This window comes from Pelodiscus sinensis, chromosome 3, assembly GCF_052426305.1.
Source record: "Pelodiscus sinensis isolate ZL-2025 chromosome 3, ASM5242630v1, whole genome shotgun sequence".
In the NCBI taxonomy this organism is placed as follows: domain Eukaryota; kingdom Metazoa; phylum Chordata; order Testudines; family Trionychidae; genus Pelodiscus; species Pelodiscus sinensis.
Window position 1 is genome coordinate 124,567,742 of NC_143054.1, and position 17,813 is coordinate 124,585,554.

General features: G+C 43.7%; 1 protein-coding gene across 5 annotated transcripts in view; it reads right to left on the reverse strand.

Annotated features, from left to right (window-relative positions):
- Positions 1-15,033, reverse strand: part of TRIM67 (tripartite motif containing 67) — a 47,404-nt gene extending 32,371 nt beyond the window's left edge. For 3 of the 5 annotated variants that reach the window (XM_089777358.1, XM_075924701.2, XM_075924698.2), the window contains exons 1-5: positions 13,903-15,033; positions 7,127-7,222; positions 5,205-5,327; positions 3,834-3,944; positions 1,770-1,929 (exon numbers count right to left, since the gene is read on the reverse strand). In XM_089777358.1, the coding sequence (XP_089633484.1) occupies positions 1,770-1,929; positions 3,834-3,944; positions 5,205-5,327; positions 7,127-7,222; positions 13,903-14,751 (1,339 nt within the window). In that variant the 5' untranslated portion in view covers positions 14,752-15,033. The remainder of the gene's footprint in view (positions 1-1,769; positions 1,930-3,833; positions 3,945-5,204; positions 5,328-7,126; positions 7,223-13,902) is intronic. The other 2 variants (XM_014573037.3, XM_075924699.2) reach the window with 1 other exon arrangement.
- Positions 15,034-17,813: the final 2,780 nt, after the last annotated feature.

The window sequence follows — 17,813 nt, forward strand, 5'->3', positions numbered from 1 at the left end:
GCTGGTTGAAAATTTAAAAAAAAACTGTTTTCTGTAAAAAAAAAAAATGCTGTTTTTTCAAAACCTGTTCGTTTTGTAGAAATGGATCAATTTTGACAAAAGTTTGAGGGCAGGAGGAAGAGAGAGCGCATGAGCCAGTTCATTCCAGCTCAGCCAATACCCTAGTGATTAGGGCACTCAGCTAGGCTCTGGCAGACTCATGTTCAAACCACTGGTCTCCAGGTCAATGCCCTCATCACTGGGCTACACAGTCAGTCTTGTGCTTTCTCTCCTGTTGAAACTGTTCCACCCTGTGTAAAACATGCAATGTTAATTGCTCCAGAGTGATGCTAACTATACAGTCCTATGCGTAGGGCACTGGCCTTATGGTGACTCAGACAGAGAAGGGCCCTAAATCTAGGTCTCCCATATCCCACCTGCCTGAACTAACCGCCAGGCTCACGTTTCCATAGTAAAATTCTGAAACCTCCAAAATTTTCCACAAAAGGCAATTGTAGTTTTCCAGCCAGCTATCCCAGCAACTCATTTTTGATTAACTGCATTCAATTTGTGAATGCTGCAGAAAGGAGCTATCCTGGAAAAATGACCCCTCACTCTCACAGGCCTTGGAGGACAGGCCAATCCTTGCCTATAGACAACCAACTAACCTCAAACAAATTCTTTCCAGCAACCATGCAGCACACCTCCAATGTACTTATCCAGGAAACCCCCTTGCTCCCAAAACCACATATAATCAACCCCGGTGTCAACTCTGTCTACACACCTATTCAAGTGACATTATCACAGGACCTAACCACATAAGCCACCACATCAGAGGCTCATATAACTGCATATCCATCAGTGTGATCTATGCCACGACATGCCAGCAATGCCCCTCGGCCATGTATATTGGCCAAACTGGACAGTGTCGACAAAGGATTAATGGACACAAATCAGATATTCGAAATGGTAACACACAGAAACCTGTTGGGGAATATTTCAACTTGCCCGGGTACTCACTAATAGATCTAAAGGTGTCTGTATTATTTCAAAACAATTTCAAAAGTCTCCTGGAGAGAGAAACTGTAGAACTGGGTTTCATTTACTCTGACACCTTGAATAGTGGTTTCAACAAAGATTTGACCTGAATTGGCTGCTACTTTCCATATCCTAATGACATAAAATGCTAAGCACCAGGTACTTGGAATACTTATAACCCACCCTATTAGCCTCATTTAGCAAGGACACTCTAATTAACAAAAAAAATGCATGTTTTCCCCTTTTCTTTCTCTCCCCAACCCCTCTCTTTCTCTGCTATTTATTTGCACCCCGGACCTCTTATCTCCATTCATCTGAAGACGTGGGTTATGCTCATGAAAGCTCATGATACCATCTACATTTTTTGTTAGTCTCTAAGGTGCTGCAGGACTATTCATTGTTTTTTTAAGTTTTTTTCAGAATGGAGCGATGTCATTTTCAAGTTCAGATTGACACCAATGTCTTTATCACCTTCAATGCTGACAGATTGTCTCTATCTGAAACTTTTATCTTTTTGAATCTTTAACTTCACCAAATTGCACTGTCTGAACTTGTCCTGATCACTTGAGGTGAGGTTAAAGCACTCCTTGGTAAACTCATGTTTGATTAAGAGAAGACAAAAATAGTTATCCAAAAATGGCAAGTAGTTTATCTTTCTCCCTCTCCCCAGCTTCTTCCACCCTCCCCCCTTTACAGCATTGTTTCAAAGCAGACATGAAATTAAAAAAAAAAATCAAATCACAAAAGCTCACCCCTACATTTCATCTGAATAAAATCCAGCTGGTGAATTGACTGTAGTAAAGGTTCACTGTCCAGAGTCAGGTCAAATTCAGCTGACACTTTCGGTTCCAAGGCTCCTTTAACCCATTGTTCCTGAGAGACCTGAACACGTTTGATTAAAGCATCTGAAATCTTAAGAAGAATATTAGGGCTTTTAATGAAACTGCAAATGCAAAATGTATCAGAATAAGTTAGAAATGACAAATCTGAATGACTATGCCATAGCATCACAAGTGCTAGACTAGAGGTGCAGGATGTTGCTGCCACACTCCCTGGCTTAAAGTGGATTCCATTATATAGAGTTTTTACAGTTTGATTCAATGGCTCTCAGCACCCCCACTATAAAAATTGTTCCAGCACCTCTGCATATCATAACTGAAGCAAGCATAGAAATTTGGTCCACGTGTGCTGAAGCTTCTCATACTGACTTTTCAGAACAAATCTCCTGTGAGAATAAGGGGGGGAAAAGAGTTTTCTTTGAGAAGAAGCATTGTAAAAGGGGATCTAGCACTTCAGGCTTCTATCCTGCTGATACCTCACACGAGGCGACTTTATGGCTGCATGTGACAGGAATTTGATTTTAAAAAGTGGTTTAATTAATTCATATAGTGAGAAAATAATCCTTTAAAAAGGATCAATCTAGAAAACATTTCCATCTGTAAATTAGGTTGGACGTGCAACAAGATAGGCATTCCATATCTCCATCAAAATGGGCACACATTTTGATCTCTCACACTGGCAGGTTTGAAGGTTGAGAGGTATGGCAACAGGACCGAGTCATATCAGGAGCAAGTTGAAGGCTTGGTGGGGTCCATGATGCAAGGTTTCTAGGCTTCTCTAACTAAGGCTAAGTCTATACTGCAGCCTTCTTCCGCAAAAGCTTATGCAAATGAAGCATGGAGTAGAATATCACTGTGCTTTATTTTGCATAATTAATTAGCAGCTGTTTTAGCACAAAACCCCCTCTTGCGCAAGAGCCGTTCTCCCTGAAAAAATGAGGAAGAACGGCTCTCACGCAAGAGCGGGTTTTTGAGCAAAAAGGAGCCATCTACACAGCTCCTTTTTGCACAAAAGCCTCTTGCGCAAAAACAGCTGCCAATTAATTATGCAAATGAAGCATGGCAATATTCTACTCTGAGCTTCATTTGCATAAGCTGTCGCAAAAGAAGATTGCAGTATAGATGTAGCCTAACTGACACTGGAACTGGGTTGGTACAAAAATCGGGAAGCCATAACCAGGTCCCTGATGGTTCCCTACCACATCCCCCCAGCAAAGAAAGCAGGTTAGGCAAAGGGGAGAATTGAGTCTTCCATTTCCATGCCAGTCTTGGCCTCTATTGAGACTACCAAAAAGAGTACCAATTATGTTGGAGGGTTTTCTCATGAGGCAGACCCTTGTCCATTGGGAAATACAAAATTCCACCAAATTATTTCATACTAGCCACCAAACTATAATAATTTCTGGGTATTATTGACAAGGTCAGAATATGAGCCTATGTATGAGACTATGTCTACACTGCACAGTTATTTCGGAATAAGCTACGCTGGAATAGTTATGCCGAAAAACCTTATTTCAAAATAGCACGTCTACACTGCAGGGAATCCTCAAAATTAATCCGAGGCAGGCTTCCCTAATGTAGACATGCTATCTTGATTTAGAACCCCAGGAGGAATAACTTAGAATAGCCCTGGTGAGGAGCTATTTCGAAGTAGCAGAAGTGGAGCATCTACACATGCCTTATTTTGGAATAGCTATTTCGGAATAGGTGTTATTCTTCGTAGAATGAGGTTTACAGAAGTCGGAATAAGCTATCTGTTATTTCGAAATTATTTTGAAATAATGGAATTGCTGTGTAAATGCTCATATAGTTATTTTGGAATAACGGCCATTATTCTGAAATAACTTTGCTGTGTAGACACACCCTGAAAGGCTCCATCATCCATCTCCAAGCCATTAATCCAAACTCTCCATATCAGATCAAGTTTTACATTCCAGTACAACCTTTTGTTTTTTACAAAACTAGGAAGGAAAATACCTGCAAAAACCCAGAAGGGTCGTTTTCTTTGATTACTTCCAGACAGTATTCCATAAGTCCCGTTGACTGACGTAGCTTCAGAGTACAATGATTTATCTGGTCCCACACAACCTGCAAAAGAAAACATCAGTACATTTCTGATAATCCACTCAGCTTTCACTGAATCAAGTACATTATTTCAGAAGCAGTGGCAGTGAATAGAAGAGAGTCTTAAAGTTATGTTTGCTTTAGCTGCCATATGGGTATTGCCTCATCTGCATCCGCTACACTTCTTTGCTCTGTATTGTCAATACTGATAATTAGTTTGGCAAAATGTCACATACAGGGAATCTCAATTATAAGAACAGATTGTGTTGAATACTCAGGTCTGCTCATGGTTGAAGGAATTAGAATCTAATGGGTGTTAACTGCAGTCACAACCGCACTTCCATTAAAGTTTGAGCTTTTAATACAAAAACTAATTTAAACCTAATATATTAATTAGGATAACTATGAGAACTGCTGTACAGTCAATAGTCTGTCATTCCCTTCATAATTACAATAGACCCCTGTTCGTCCAGAGGATTCATTGCTTGGGAAAAGAATATAAAAGGCACATCTCCCCCTTTTCCCAACTTTGGACTTCTTTCTGCTCTCATCTTGCTGTAAATCAGGAGTAAATCCATTGAAGTCTAGGGAGTTATTCAAGGTAAAAATGGTGTAAGTGATAGGAGGATCCAGGGTTTTTGGTGGGACATTACAAATTTAGGATATTGTCAGAGTGATGTTCCCAGATCACTAAGCTTAAGCAGTGTTTCCATTCCTTTTATATTTTGTTAATTAGACAATACAAAAATATTTGTAAGGCACCCAAAACTTGTAATTTATAGCTATCAAAAACAGATCTATCGGCATGTCTCTTGAGAAAAGAGTGAACAAAGGCTTCAGGATGTGTTTTATTGACATTAGAGGTTCCACAGGTTTTTACAAAATGGCTAAAATCTGAAGTTTTATTCAATTCTTTCCCAAATAAGATTGCTTCCATTTGATCAAAACCAGAGAGGTACTGAATGCTTGAACTGCTGATAATTTCAGTAGGAGTTGTGATTACTTAGCACTTGTCAGGATTTGACTCATAAACTTTAATAAGAGTACCGCCTAAGACGGAAGCACTATTGAGTAAGTTACTTAAGCACATGCCTAACTTCAAATACATGAATAATGCCATTGAAGTCATAGTTATGGACCTTGTTAAACGTTAAGAATAAGCATTTCAAGAAATGAACAATGGGGAATTTAACTGAGTAAAGATGTGTGCATTAACACTAGGCTAAAGAGTCATTTCAGTATAAATATGTTCTGGAATGCTTGCAACTCAATAGTTATGCTCACCTTTAATTTGTGCTCACGCTCTTTGGTAACTTTTGTGAGCAGTTTTGCCTTTTGACGAGTCAATGCATCAACCAAGGCATCACACTGAGCAACCAGACAAGCTTCATAATCCAACCCATTCTCCTAGAATAAAGTGACAATCATATTAATCTATGAAAATGAAGTTTTTACAGTAAAAACTGTTATTTACCCAAACTATATACACATTTTACATTTTCAAAATGTTTCCTTTCAAGAATTTGGCATGTCCATGTTTCCTTTGTGATTCCATTACATGTTGCACCATTAACAGCTGCTGGCTATAAAATGCCTAAAGGGACACTGTCAAGATGATTATGCTACAAAATTGATTTATTGAGACCCATTAATATATTAGCATTAAGCAGCTCCTGCTCCCCCACCCTGCTTGCTGCCTCTGATATAGAGGCAGCAAGGGAGAGGGGGAAATGCAAGTAGTCGATTCAACTACCCAATAAGTCTAGGCTTATCGGATGGTTGACTATTCGAGTACTCTTTTACATCCTTACACACAACAGTAATTTCCACTCAAATAAAAAACTGAATTGATTTTGGCAGTGCTTGTGCCCATTTTGTGTTTTAACTTTCCACAAATATCGTAACAATTAAAATACAAATATATTCTCAGAAACTGCATATTTTAAGCAAATATTAGACTTTTCACATGTCGTAAACTTTGAATTTGTAAAAATGAATATTTATATCAAAACCTGACTAAGAATTACACTCATTCAGTCAGTTAACAAAAGCACATCATACTATTGAATTTGTATTTCAACTTCTTGCACCAAATGGCATACATTCTACAGGCCAACAAATATTTGCAGGAATTAACAGATGAATAGTATTGCCTGCAGATGCATTAAAGGAAACTATATGTTATTCCAGACAATTTATGAACAGTCAGAGACTAAAGTAATACATTAAATTATGCACTAAGCTCTTATGTCTGTTGTACAGGCAGTCCCCGGGTTACGTACAAGATAGGGACTGTAGGTTTGTTCTTAAGTTGAATCTGTATGTAAGTCGGAACTGGCATCCAAATTCAGCCGCTGCTGAAACTGATCAGTTTCAACAGTGGCTGAATCTGGACACCAGTTCCGACTTACATACAGATTCAACTTAAGAACCCCAGGCGTCCCCAAGTCAGCTGCTGCTGAAACTGATCAGCAGCTGATTCCAGGAAGCCCGGGGCAGAGCAACTCTGCCTCGAGCTTCCTGTAGTCAGCCGCTGGTCAGTTTCAGCAGCGGCTGACTTGGGGATGCCTGGGGCAGAGCAGCTCGGGTGCTGCTGGGTTGGTCCAGTAGCGCGGCCGCTCCTCAGCACTACTGGACCAACCCAGCAGCACCCCAGCTGCTCTGCCCCAGGTGTCCTGATTCAGCCGCTGCTGAAACTGGTCAGCAGCGGCTGAATCAGGACTCCTGGGGCAGAGCAGCTGGGGTGCTGCCGGGTTGGTCCAGTAGCGCCAAGGAGCGGTGCTGCGGGACCAACCGGCAGCGCCCCACCTGCTCTACCACAGGCCCCGGGCTTTGCTCACGTCTCCCTGGTCTGCTGGGGGGGCACTAGCTGCGTCCCCCCCCAGCAGACCAGGGAGACGCGGAGCAAAGCGGCGGAGGACCCGGGCCGGACCGCGGCGCTTCCAGATCAGCGCCGCGGGTCCGGCCCGGGTCCTCCGCCACTTTGCTCCTCGTCTCCCTGGTCTTCTGGCTCCCCCAGCAGACCAGGGAGACTGGGAGCAGCTTTTCTCGCCCCGGAGGAGGCAGGCGGCGGGACCAGGCGTCCCGCTGCTCCAGTCCTCCGGGGCGAGAAAATCCCCATTCGTAACTGCGGATCCGACATAAGTCGGATCCGCGTAACTCGGGGACTGCCTGTATTATCAAAACAACTAGTATTGTAAAGTTACCTGTATCTGTTGTAATATATTTTTCAGCTGAACCAAAAATTCTTTAGCTTCCTTTGCTTTATCTGAAACGCCATTTAAAGCCTGAGACAGCTGTGTCTGTAAGAAACATAATTTAAAGTGAAAAAATAGAGATAAAATGCAAATGAATTCTTACTAATCCTTCCTTCTTACAATTAAGTGTTAAAAGGCTCCCTTGGCATTGTATGCATTCTTACATGCACAGAGGATTTGTGCTAAAAAAGAGTAAGTTAGGATTTCTATTGTAATAAAATTTAGTAAAGGTGAATCTGTGTGGATAGTCAGTTATTGTTTCCATTTTCCAGTTAAATGTAATGACTAGTTAAATCACAACACTTACAAAAGCCTGCAACTGCTCACGTATGCATGGAAATGATAGTATTTTACATGCATATAGTGTCTCTCATCCTGGAAAAAATTCCCAAATGATATCTAATCTAGAAATTTTTACCAATAAACCTGAAATTGTTCAAACTTGGTAATGTCAGCTACAATTAAGAGATATTAGAACTTGCATAACAAACTGCTGTAATACTGTATTTGCATTGTGTTTTTAAAAAGTTGTAAGCCACCTTGAATATTTTAAAGAGAGAGACAGGATAAAAATATTTTTAAATAAAAAAAAAAAATATATAAAAAATGTTACTGTGTCCCATTCAAAATTCTTGGCACTTGAAGTAACAATATCTGGAACAAAACTTTTCCAATCTCATTGGGCCAAATCCTTATTCCATTATAAGGTCCCTATATTATATTATAAGGTCCCTATATGCCACCAAAGCATCTTAAAGGGGCTGGTGAAGATTCCCCCAGTTTTCACCCACTCATTTTGGTCATATGCCTGTTTCCCATGGACAGGACATAGTCTAAGGATGTTAAAATGCTTAGCACATCGACTAATGGATGGAATTTCCATCTACTAGTCGATAGGCACCTCCACAGTCCTCCTTTGAAATGTACAAGAGCCCCCAGTGGGTCTCTTGTACATTTCAAAGGAGGAATGCGGAACTTCGCATACAGCCTGAGGCCAGAGGGAAGTCCTGCTGACTCTGGGCTGTAAATGGGTGCCTGCTTTGAAATGCACAAGAGTCCCAACAGGGGCTATTGTCTATTTCAAAGCCAGGGAGCCTGGGGTCAATGGGGGACTCAGAATCCCCTGCTGACCCCAGGCTCCATGCTATGCTGCATGCCTCTAGGAGCCCAGGGTCAGCTGAGGACTCCCCAGCTGAGCCCTGGCTCCACGTGGCACTTCCCCGGAACCCATCTTGGGTTCTGGGGAAGTGCTGCGCGGAGCCTGGGATCAGCTGCGGAGACCCCATCTGACCCCAGGCTCCACTGCTGCCCCTTTGATACACTGGAGGCAGCATTTTAAAGGGGCAGCCGCCGTGCAGTGGCTGCCCCTTTGAAACGCCACCTTGGGGTTTCAATCAGCAGTGCCGCACAACTGTGCAGTGCTGCCACTTTGAAGTACTCCTCCCCCCCCCCCCCCGCCCCGCTCTTTGCTGCCTCTATCTCCTAGAGGCAGCAAGGGAAGGGGGAGGAGGGGAAATCAACTAGTGGACTAGTCTTTAACATTGCTAATTTGTGCCAGCACAGGGTGAGAATGTGATGGAATGATGTGACAATATGACAAAGGATGGAGAGATCAGAGCTGGAGTGTGATTTGCTCTGCCAATCAGTGACTAGTGGAATGGTCTCAACAGGATAGGTGTGCCTCATCCACAAAATAAAGAAGATTATGATTAGTCTGTGACAAAAGTATAATTGCCACCATTTTGACATCGAATTTCATGCCCAACATCAGAGCATAGTGCACAGTGTGGATCATGGGACCACAAACTACGTTTTGTCGCATAGTTATCATGGCAGCTACTAAATTCTGAGTCAATCCAGTTTAATCATCAACTACATGGATACTAAGATAACTGAGCACACAGTCTCAGCTTTTCACATATAACCATCTCAAAGATCCAGTGGCTACGTCTACACTGGCATGAATTTCCGAAAATGCTTTTAACAGAAAAGTTTTCCATTAAAAGCATTTTCGGAAAAGCGCGTCTAGATTGGCAGGATGCTTTTCTGCAAAAGCACTTTTTGCGGAAAAGCGTCCGTGGCCAATCTAGACGCGATTTTCCGCAAAAAAGCCCCGATCGCCATTTTCGCGATCAGGGCTTTTTTGCGGAAAACAGTACTATGCTGTCTACACTGGCCCTTTTGGGCAAATGTCTTTCGGAAAAAGACTTTTGCCCAAACGGGAGCAGCATAGTTTTTCCGGAAAAGCACTGATGATTTTACATGAGATCGTCAGTGCTTTTCCGGAAATTCAAGTGGCCAGTGTAGACAGCTGGCAAGTTTTTCCGGAAAAGCTGCTGATTTTCTGGAAAAACTTTCCAGTCTAGACACAGCCAGTATGTATACTTGACAAAGACATTGATCAAATAACTTGACCAAACTTTTTCATGCATTAAATAATTGCTGTTGTGCTACTGCGAGTACAATACGAAAGCCAGTTCTCTGATCACTTAACCCATTAGAGATAATAGCCTTGTTTATTAAAACATTTATAGGGTAGTTTCTAAAGCAAATGGATTTACTCGGGTACTTTCCATTAAAACAAAATGTATTCAGATGCCTAAAACCTTTATAAGCCACTATAAAAAGCACCCAGTACATTCAGAGTTCTCTTTTATATGGGGGAAGGATTTGCTTGAAGCGGTACTGCAAGTTACAAGCTCCATTAACCATGACAATTAATAATTCCTGACAAATGTTGTTCTGTTCAGACTGATCTTAATTTTAATATCTGGATCCAATAATGAAATACGGATTTGGTAGACAGGTAAAAAGGTTATACTCTTAGTCTTATCACATACATAACAGAAAGGTAACAAGAAGGACAAGTAATCAAATCTAGCTAGGCACAGAAGACTGATGTCTTCCTTGATTTTAGAAAATGAGATATAATTCTATCACTCTCTCTCAAAAGAAGAGTACATTGCTCACTACCTTTTTTTCTCCATCTAGCATTATAGCAAATTATTGATTACATCATATGATCCAGGCATTGAACTCTTGAAGAGCTTCCAAAATTCTGGGTACTGGGGATTCGAGTTCTGGGCAATTCTGATCTACTTTCTAAAGGGGCCTCCATACTCCAATATTTGCTCCCAACTAGTTGCTCATCTCCCTATGCATCAGTGTCCTAATATCCTACATTTCCTGATGCTGTCTCTACTACAAGATCAAAAACATAACCATTGGGCATGCATAATATACATAGTGGGACGGGACTCAAAAGAAGTTGCAGATCTGAAACTTGTTGACCATGCTTCCCCATACCTGTGAATCAAAGGGATAAAAATTTAAATCTACCAGTAATATTCATATTTTTGTATTACACTAGAGCCTAGATATCCCAAATGTGATCATGGCCCCACTGTGCGAGGTGCTGTACATACACAAAGTACAACATACTTCTCTCTGACATTAGAAGCACACAATTTTGATCAATCCCTTAAAAGTCTTCCCACCAGAACCACAACTGATATAAACCAATGAGCATCACTGATTTATACTGAGGATATGGCTCTGTATCTGTATATTACATAATTTTTAACTTCTCCAAAAATAATTTACTCATGGCAGCTTTCTACATACAGTTTAAGGGGAAAATATCTTTATTAAACTAACAAGACTACAAAATGCTCATGGTGGATGAGCAATAACATGTACAAACCATTAAATTTCTCATATTATTCAAAATACAACACGTTAATTTATGGTTGGCCAGGACCCAGAAGACAGGTCAGTGTAAATCACTACATCTGAAAACTCTTCGTTCCAACTACAAGATTTCCAATTCCCAAATCCAATTTACCAGAGAATAAACATGAAATGAGGGGTTATATTGGCTTTTGTTGGCTGTTTCATATTTTTATTTCCTGACACGTATGTTGTTTTAGAATAATTAATACTAACAAGATAAGAAAAGATTACTACAGTCACAAAATTTGTTAATTTTAGGTTATTTCACTGTTCCCTTTAGGACCTTTATCATAACATTCAAACTATATACAACAAGGCTACCTCTACAGTGGCATGATCTTGCGCAATAACTCTTTTGCAGAAGAGTTCTTGTGCAAAAACTCTTCCAGAAGAGAGCGTCTACACTGGCATGTGCGTTTGTGCAAGAGAGGTGCTTTTGCGCAAGAGCATCCATGCCAGTGTAGACGCCCTCTTGTGCAAGAAAGCTCTGATGGGCATTTTAACCATAGGGCTTTCTTGCGCAATAAATTCATGTTGCCTGTCTACACTGGCCTCTTGTGCAAGAACAGTTGCGCAAGAGGGCTTATTCCTGAGCAGGAGCATCAGAGTTCTTGCGCAAGAAGCACTGATTTCATACATTATAACGTCAGTTTACTTGCGCAAGAACTTGCGGTCAGTGTAGACAGGCAGCACATTTTCGCACAAAAGCGACTGCTTTTGCGCAAGATCGTGCCAATGTAGACACAGCCCAAGGGAAAATCACATTTGTGAAAACACGCTTCAGGAGGAAATGCAGTGTGAACTCAAAACATTCGAATTTAGTTCATTCCTCTGACAAAGTTTGTAAGACAAATGAGAAGTGATTTAAAATGTATCTTGATCAGCACCACAGATGATCATACTATTTCAAAAGGCATTAATCAGCTGTAGCACAAGCAGACTCTAATGGAACACAAACAGGCTTCACAATCTACTAAACACTTTTCCATGTTGAAACCAATCAGGGTTTACCTGCAGTTCAGCAGGCTCCTTAATGAAGACTTTCCAACCAAAATCAGATTCTGCAATTAGCATAAGTGGCAATAGCTGTGAATTCATGAGCTGCTGCTTATGAATCTAGTGAATTTAACTCCTAAGCACAAAAACTCAACTTATTCAGGAGATGGGTTAGTAGATTAGTAAGTCCTTGGTTGGAAATACCTGGATTTATTTCCAGAACTGATTCAGCAACTCATTCTTCTGATCAATAAATTAAGTTCTGTGCAGTGGATGTCATTTGGGATCTTACCATGAGTTTTTACAAATTGAAGCCGTTTGTTCTGCATCAGCACTAGTGTGTGGGCAAGCCACTGAGCTGGGCACAAGAATTTTCTATCCCTGTGCAATAGCAAGAAATTATTAAATACTTTCCCACTATCACAAAGGACCTAATCACATCAAAGGGAATAGGGAGGAGGTGAGCCTTTCCTCTTTAGTAGCCCACAGAAGGAAGCATGCTGCCCCACCTGAAAGGTTATAGCAGTTGGGTGCTCTTCTTTCATGTTTGGGAGTTCTGGGTGGGTCCCTCCTTGGTGCTGCTGTATGGATCTTTGTAAAGTGCTGAGGAGGATGAGCACTCCAAACATGTAAAGTATTAATAATTAATTCTTAATCCAATCAAAATCCAGACTTCCTGGCAAGGCTACTGCTTCAAATCAATTTTATGACAATCACCTCTTGGTCTCTTATCCAAAAAGGATATAGAACTACCACAGCTTTTTATACACAAAGACTTCATGATTAAACTACCCAGCAGCCCCATCTTGCACACAAATATCAGCAAACCCCTCTGATGTGAAAGTACTATCTGCAACACCCCCCCCCCCCCCACAACAGATTCCCTGAATGCTTCAAATTATACTAGGGATGAGTGAACCAGACTGGAACAATCTGGCCAAGCCTTCATCTGTTCCCTAACCAAATACTACTCATCACTAGGTTTTGGATCAATGTGAATGAGATTCTTACCTCCTCCATCCTTAACTCTATCATGACTTTGGCTCACAGCTGCCACACAACCCTCTGAAAGGCCCAACTACCACTTGCCAATAAACTCTATACAACTTTCCACTCTGCAGTAAGGATGTTAAAGTTAGATTAATCAACTAATCGAATAGTCAATTCAATTTGCATCCACTATCCGATTAGTTGATAAGGGCACCTCCATTTCAAAAGCAGAAGAGTCGTGGGGAGCTGACATGTTGACAGCAAAGTGACAAATACAGATGCTGTTGAAGGCCCAACAACTGTCTGCCTCTCTGATTTCACTTGGATTTGGAAAGAAACCATATTTGGTTTGAGAGCTGAAAAATGAGATGTTATGGCCTAATGCAAGATCACAGGAAGGGAGTGTTTGGATTATTGGGTCATAAGAAGGGAATATGGTGCCCAGGGTCTAATGGGGACATAATCAAGAAGGGAGGAAGGACTAGGGGGCTACTGCAGTTATGTAAAAGGGAAAGGAAAGCTGAAGGCTATAGAATCATGGAATGAAGAAGCTTCAATGTCCAGATAAGCATCATGACACTAGGGTGAGTCATCCATTGTCCCCCTCTGATCCAACCCCTGCAAGAAGAACTGCTACTGAAAGAGAATGCTACCCTACTTCTTTCTGGTTGCGGAGGCTAAATCCTTGGCCCCCTTTAAATATGCTCTGCATCAGGTGACATGAAGTGACTGTACCGCTCTCCTGAAGGGGTAGCAGAGCATTTCTCCAAATTCAGGGGAATCTTAGTAGCCCCCCTACCATAGGTGTGCTGGGGCTGGCTGGAGTTGGGAGAGGACATTTAGGGACTGTCCCAGAGCGCAAGTCCCTGGCTAACACAACCTTGTCTCTAGGAAACTCTTCTAGATGGCACATACGGAGGCAGTGGCGGGCTGCTCTATTTTGAGCAAAGTGCCAGTTCAGGCCCCTGCCTGCAGGGTGGGTGAGGGCGGCACGGCCCCAAACTTACCTTGTGCTGTTTCCACATGGCCCCCAGGGCTTTCACCTCGTGCTGGCCGTGCTTGCCCTCCTCCAGGCACTGGTAGCAGACGGGGGCGGCGCAGCTCACGCAGTACATGCTGTAGTTCTCCAGCTCGTGGTCGGCGCAGGTGGGCAACTTGCGGGGGGCGCCCCCTGCCGCCGGCGCCGCCGCCGCCTTGGCCGGGCCGCCGGGGAGGCTGGGCGGGGGCAGCAGGCGGTGCTTGGCGAAGGGCCCGCGGGCCGGGTGGCACTTGAGCTGGCAGGCGGCGCAGTACAGCACCTCGCACTGCTCGCACGCCACGGCGGCCGCCTCGGGCGGGCTGCGGTCGCACAGCTGGCACTTGGCGGCGGCCCGGCCCTGCTGGTAGCGCTGCACGATGGCCTCCAGCAGCCGGTTGCGCGGGAAGCCGCGGAGGCCGCGCGGGTCCAGGGAGGCGCTGCGGTGGCACTGCGGGCAGGTGAGGGACGAGTTGGGGCCCGCCGCCGCCGAGGAGCAGGAGGAGGAGGAGCCGGCCGGGGCCGGCCCCAGCGGCAGCACCCGCACCCCGTTGGGGGACTTGAGGCTGGGGGTGTAGGAGCCGTAGCCGCTGTCGCTCTCGCTGTGCAGGCTCAGCTTGTCCGCGTGCTCCCCGCCGCCGCCGCCGCCCGCCTCCGCGCCCCCGGGCCCCGCCGCGCCCGCCGCCCGCGGCTGCAGCAGGGCGGGCAGGTGCGGCTCCCGCTCGGGCGTCTGCACGGCGATGGTGCGGGCGCAGGGCAGGCAGACGTTGTGCGAGCAGGGCAGGATGATGGGCTCCCGGAACAGCGAGCCGCACACCGGGCACTTCAGCTCCTCTTCCATGGCCGCGGCGGGCTCAGCGCCGGAGAGGCCCGGCCAGGCGGCGTGCGGGGGGGCGAGGACGGGGCTCGCTGCCGCCTTCCCTTCCCATGCCCCAGCGTGGCCCCCCCGCCGCCGCTGCTCCGGCTCAGCACCGCGGCGGGCGGACAGCGCCGGCTTGGGCGGGAGGCGGCGGCGGCACAGGGCTGGCGCGCTCCCGCAGGGGCTGACCTCAGCAGGCGGCTATTGTTTATCGCCGGGAATCTCCTCGCCCTTGGCGCGTGTGCGCCGCGCGGAGCGGGGCTGGCTCCCTTCCCACTGCATCCAGCGGCACGCGGGGGCCGGAGGGGGAGTGACGGAGGGCGGGAGGAGTCTGGCCAGCAAATAGGGGGCGGGCCTAGTCGGAAGGGCTGGCTTGATTGGCTTAAACATTTCATTATTCACAGAGAGGCTTACACATGCGGGGTCTCTATCCCGAATTGCTTCCTCGCCCCCCTCCCCTCCCAAGAGGAAGAGACAGAGAAGAGGAGGGGGCTTGAAAGCGAGCAACAAAACGAAAAAAAAAAGACGTTTCCCTCGATACGTTTCTTATCATGCTCCAACACAAATGCGAGCCACACAGCCTTCAAGGCATTGTGAGACTCGTGCAAAAGGCAGCGTGGGGCTATTATAATAGGCATGAATCTTGGTTGGCTGCTCTATGCACAAGCAGGGGGAGTGGGAATCGTGTGGAAAGAAATGCACCGAAGCCAGTAGCAATGTAACCCGAACAGAAATCTGCGGAGAAAATAAATCAGAGATGACAGCTGAGAGTTTTGTGAATTGAAAACAACCATCAGTATAAGAAAGAAACCAGCAGAGGGAAATCCCCCATCTGTTTTGTTTGCTCTCCATATGCTAGAGTGGATAGAAGGGCGGTTTATTAACAGAATGAAGAGATTATAGTTTACTTAAAAGCCACATTTATGTTAAATTCCCTCCCACCAACAGACTTCTTGTTTTTGTGTTTAAATATTTGTGGGTTATTTTAAAACATTTGTTTTTAAACAAAAGTCTAGCAGTAACTATTGGTAGCTGAAAAGCAGAGTGAGTAGACAAGCTTAATCCTCTTTCATGATTCATTACAAGGGTTTTAGCGTTTTATTTTTGACATTAGAAAAGAAGACAACATTGGTTTCAGCCTTTGCCTTTGTCCCACTAGTAACATAGTGTACATTAAGTGGTAAGTTTTAGTATCAGTCATGCAGAAAACAAATTGATCATGAGATAGCATTTGACAGAGCAGGCTGACCATTTATGTGGCATTGTGAAGATATTGAGGTCTCCCACTATTTTCATTCTGCTCACTTGCCCTAACTCTCAGGTCTGGCAAATGCAGGCTCTGAGAGGAAAGATCAAAGTGGCTTTATACCTTTGTAGCTTCCAATCCTAGTCTGAACAGAGTTGGTTGTGGCCTATGTTACAATTTAGGGAAGCCTCAGGGCTGCTATAAATCACATATGTCCACCTTGGCTCAAAAGGGCCATTCCAGGAGGCAGGACTGCCAGAGACTAGCAGCTGTACTTGGACCAGGCAGCTTTTTTCTTCAATGTGCTTTCTGTGGTGGGAACTGATATGGATGGTACAGATTGTTGTGCCCAGTCAGTTTGACCAGGTAGCAGGTCAAATTGATTTTTTTCAGCTGCTTTGGGCCACCAAATCACAGGGGGAAAATATGACCAGTATCTCGTATATGGTGTTAAAGTAGTTATATGTCTACATAGTCTAAAGTAGATCTCCCCAATTATGGGACTAGATGTACAGCGAATATATCTGGCATGGGTATATGTCACACATGTCATAGTGTGTGTATATCTATTCTGACAGAGGTCTTTTGAGTTCTTTTTGGCCTTTTGCTAAATCACTCTAAGGATAAGTCTACACAGCATTATTTCGGAATAACTGATGTTATTCCAAAATAACATAGTGCACGTCTACACTACAAGCCTTTATTTTGAAATAGTGTTGAGCTGGAGGATTTCTTACCCCAACTCACGGTAACCCTCATTTCATGAGGAGTAAGGGAAGTCGAAGGAAGATTGTTCTTCCTTCAACTTCCTGCTGTGTAGACAGCGCCAAAAGCCAAATTAAGCTATTTTGACTTAAGCTATGCAGTTGATATAGCTGAAGTTGTGTAGCTTAATTTGACTTTAGTTCTTCTGTGTAGACATACTCTAACTGTCCCCTCACTTTTAGTGATCACATTGGGTGTAATGGGACAGCTTCTCTGAGAGATTATTGGTACAGTGGGAACAGAAGCAAAGAGATTGGTCAAACTGTGCACAAAGTTTGAGTAGTACTGTGTCGTGCTGGTTGCCAGATTTGGCAGGAGCTAGTGCTACTTGAAAGAATGCCCTGGGCTTTGCAATATTTCCTTGAAGCAGGAGACTGATCAAATACATCTGATGAAGAGATGACTGAGATTTACCTGTGTCCTGCAAAAATCTGGTTTTGCCTCACTATTTATTTCTGTGTTGACCTTAAAATGGAGATTATAAAACAAGTAATATATTTTTTTAAATCAATCCACATAATTTCAAGATTCTTTTTCTTCTATTTTGTGTCATGTCTTTTATGCAAGGTCTTTGCCATCCAGTTTAAAAGGTCATTGTCATACATTTAGGTTTTGGGAGAGTGACAGCTAACCCACAGAGTAGGAGTAACTTAACATGATGCACCTGTTCATATATGCTAGTGACCTCAGAAAGGGTCTTGTTTCAGACTCATTCTAGAGATTGTATGCTCAATCCAAAAAGTGACACCATGACACCTGAAAGAGTCAATACTGTGATGGGGAGTAGAACAAGTAGATTTTCCCTTATGCCAAATGTACACACAATTATAATTATATTATAGATGTGGATATGAAAGATTACAATTACCACTGCCATATTTGCTGCGCTGGTATGAAGAGAAACTAATATAGATGGTGAAAAATGACACTTAGGGTATGTCTACACAGCAAAGTTATTTCGAAATAACAGCCGTTATTTTGAAATAACTTTACTAGCATCTACACACGCCAACTGCTATTTCAAAATTAAATT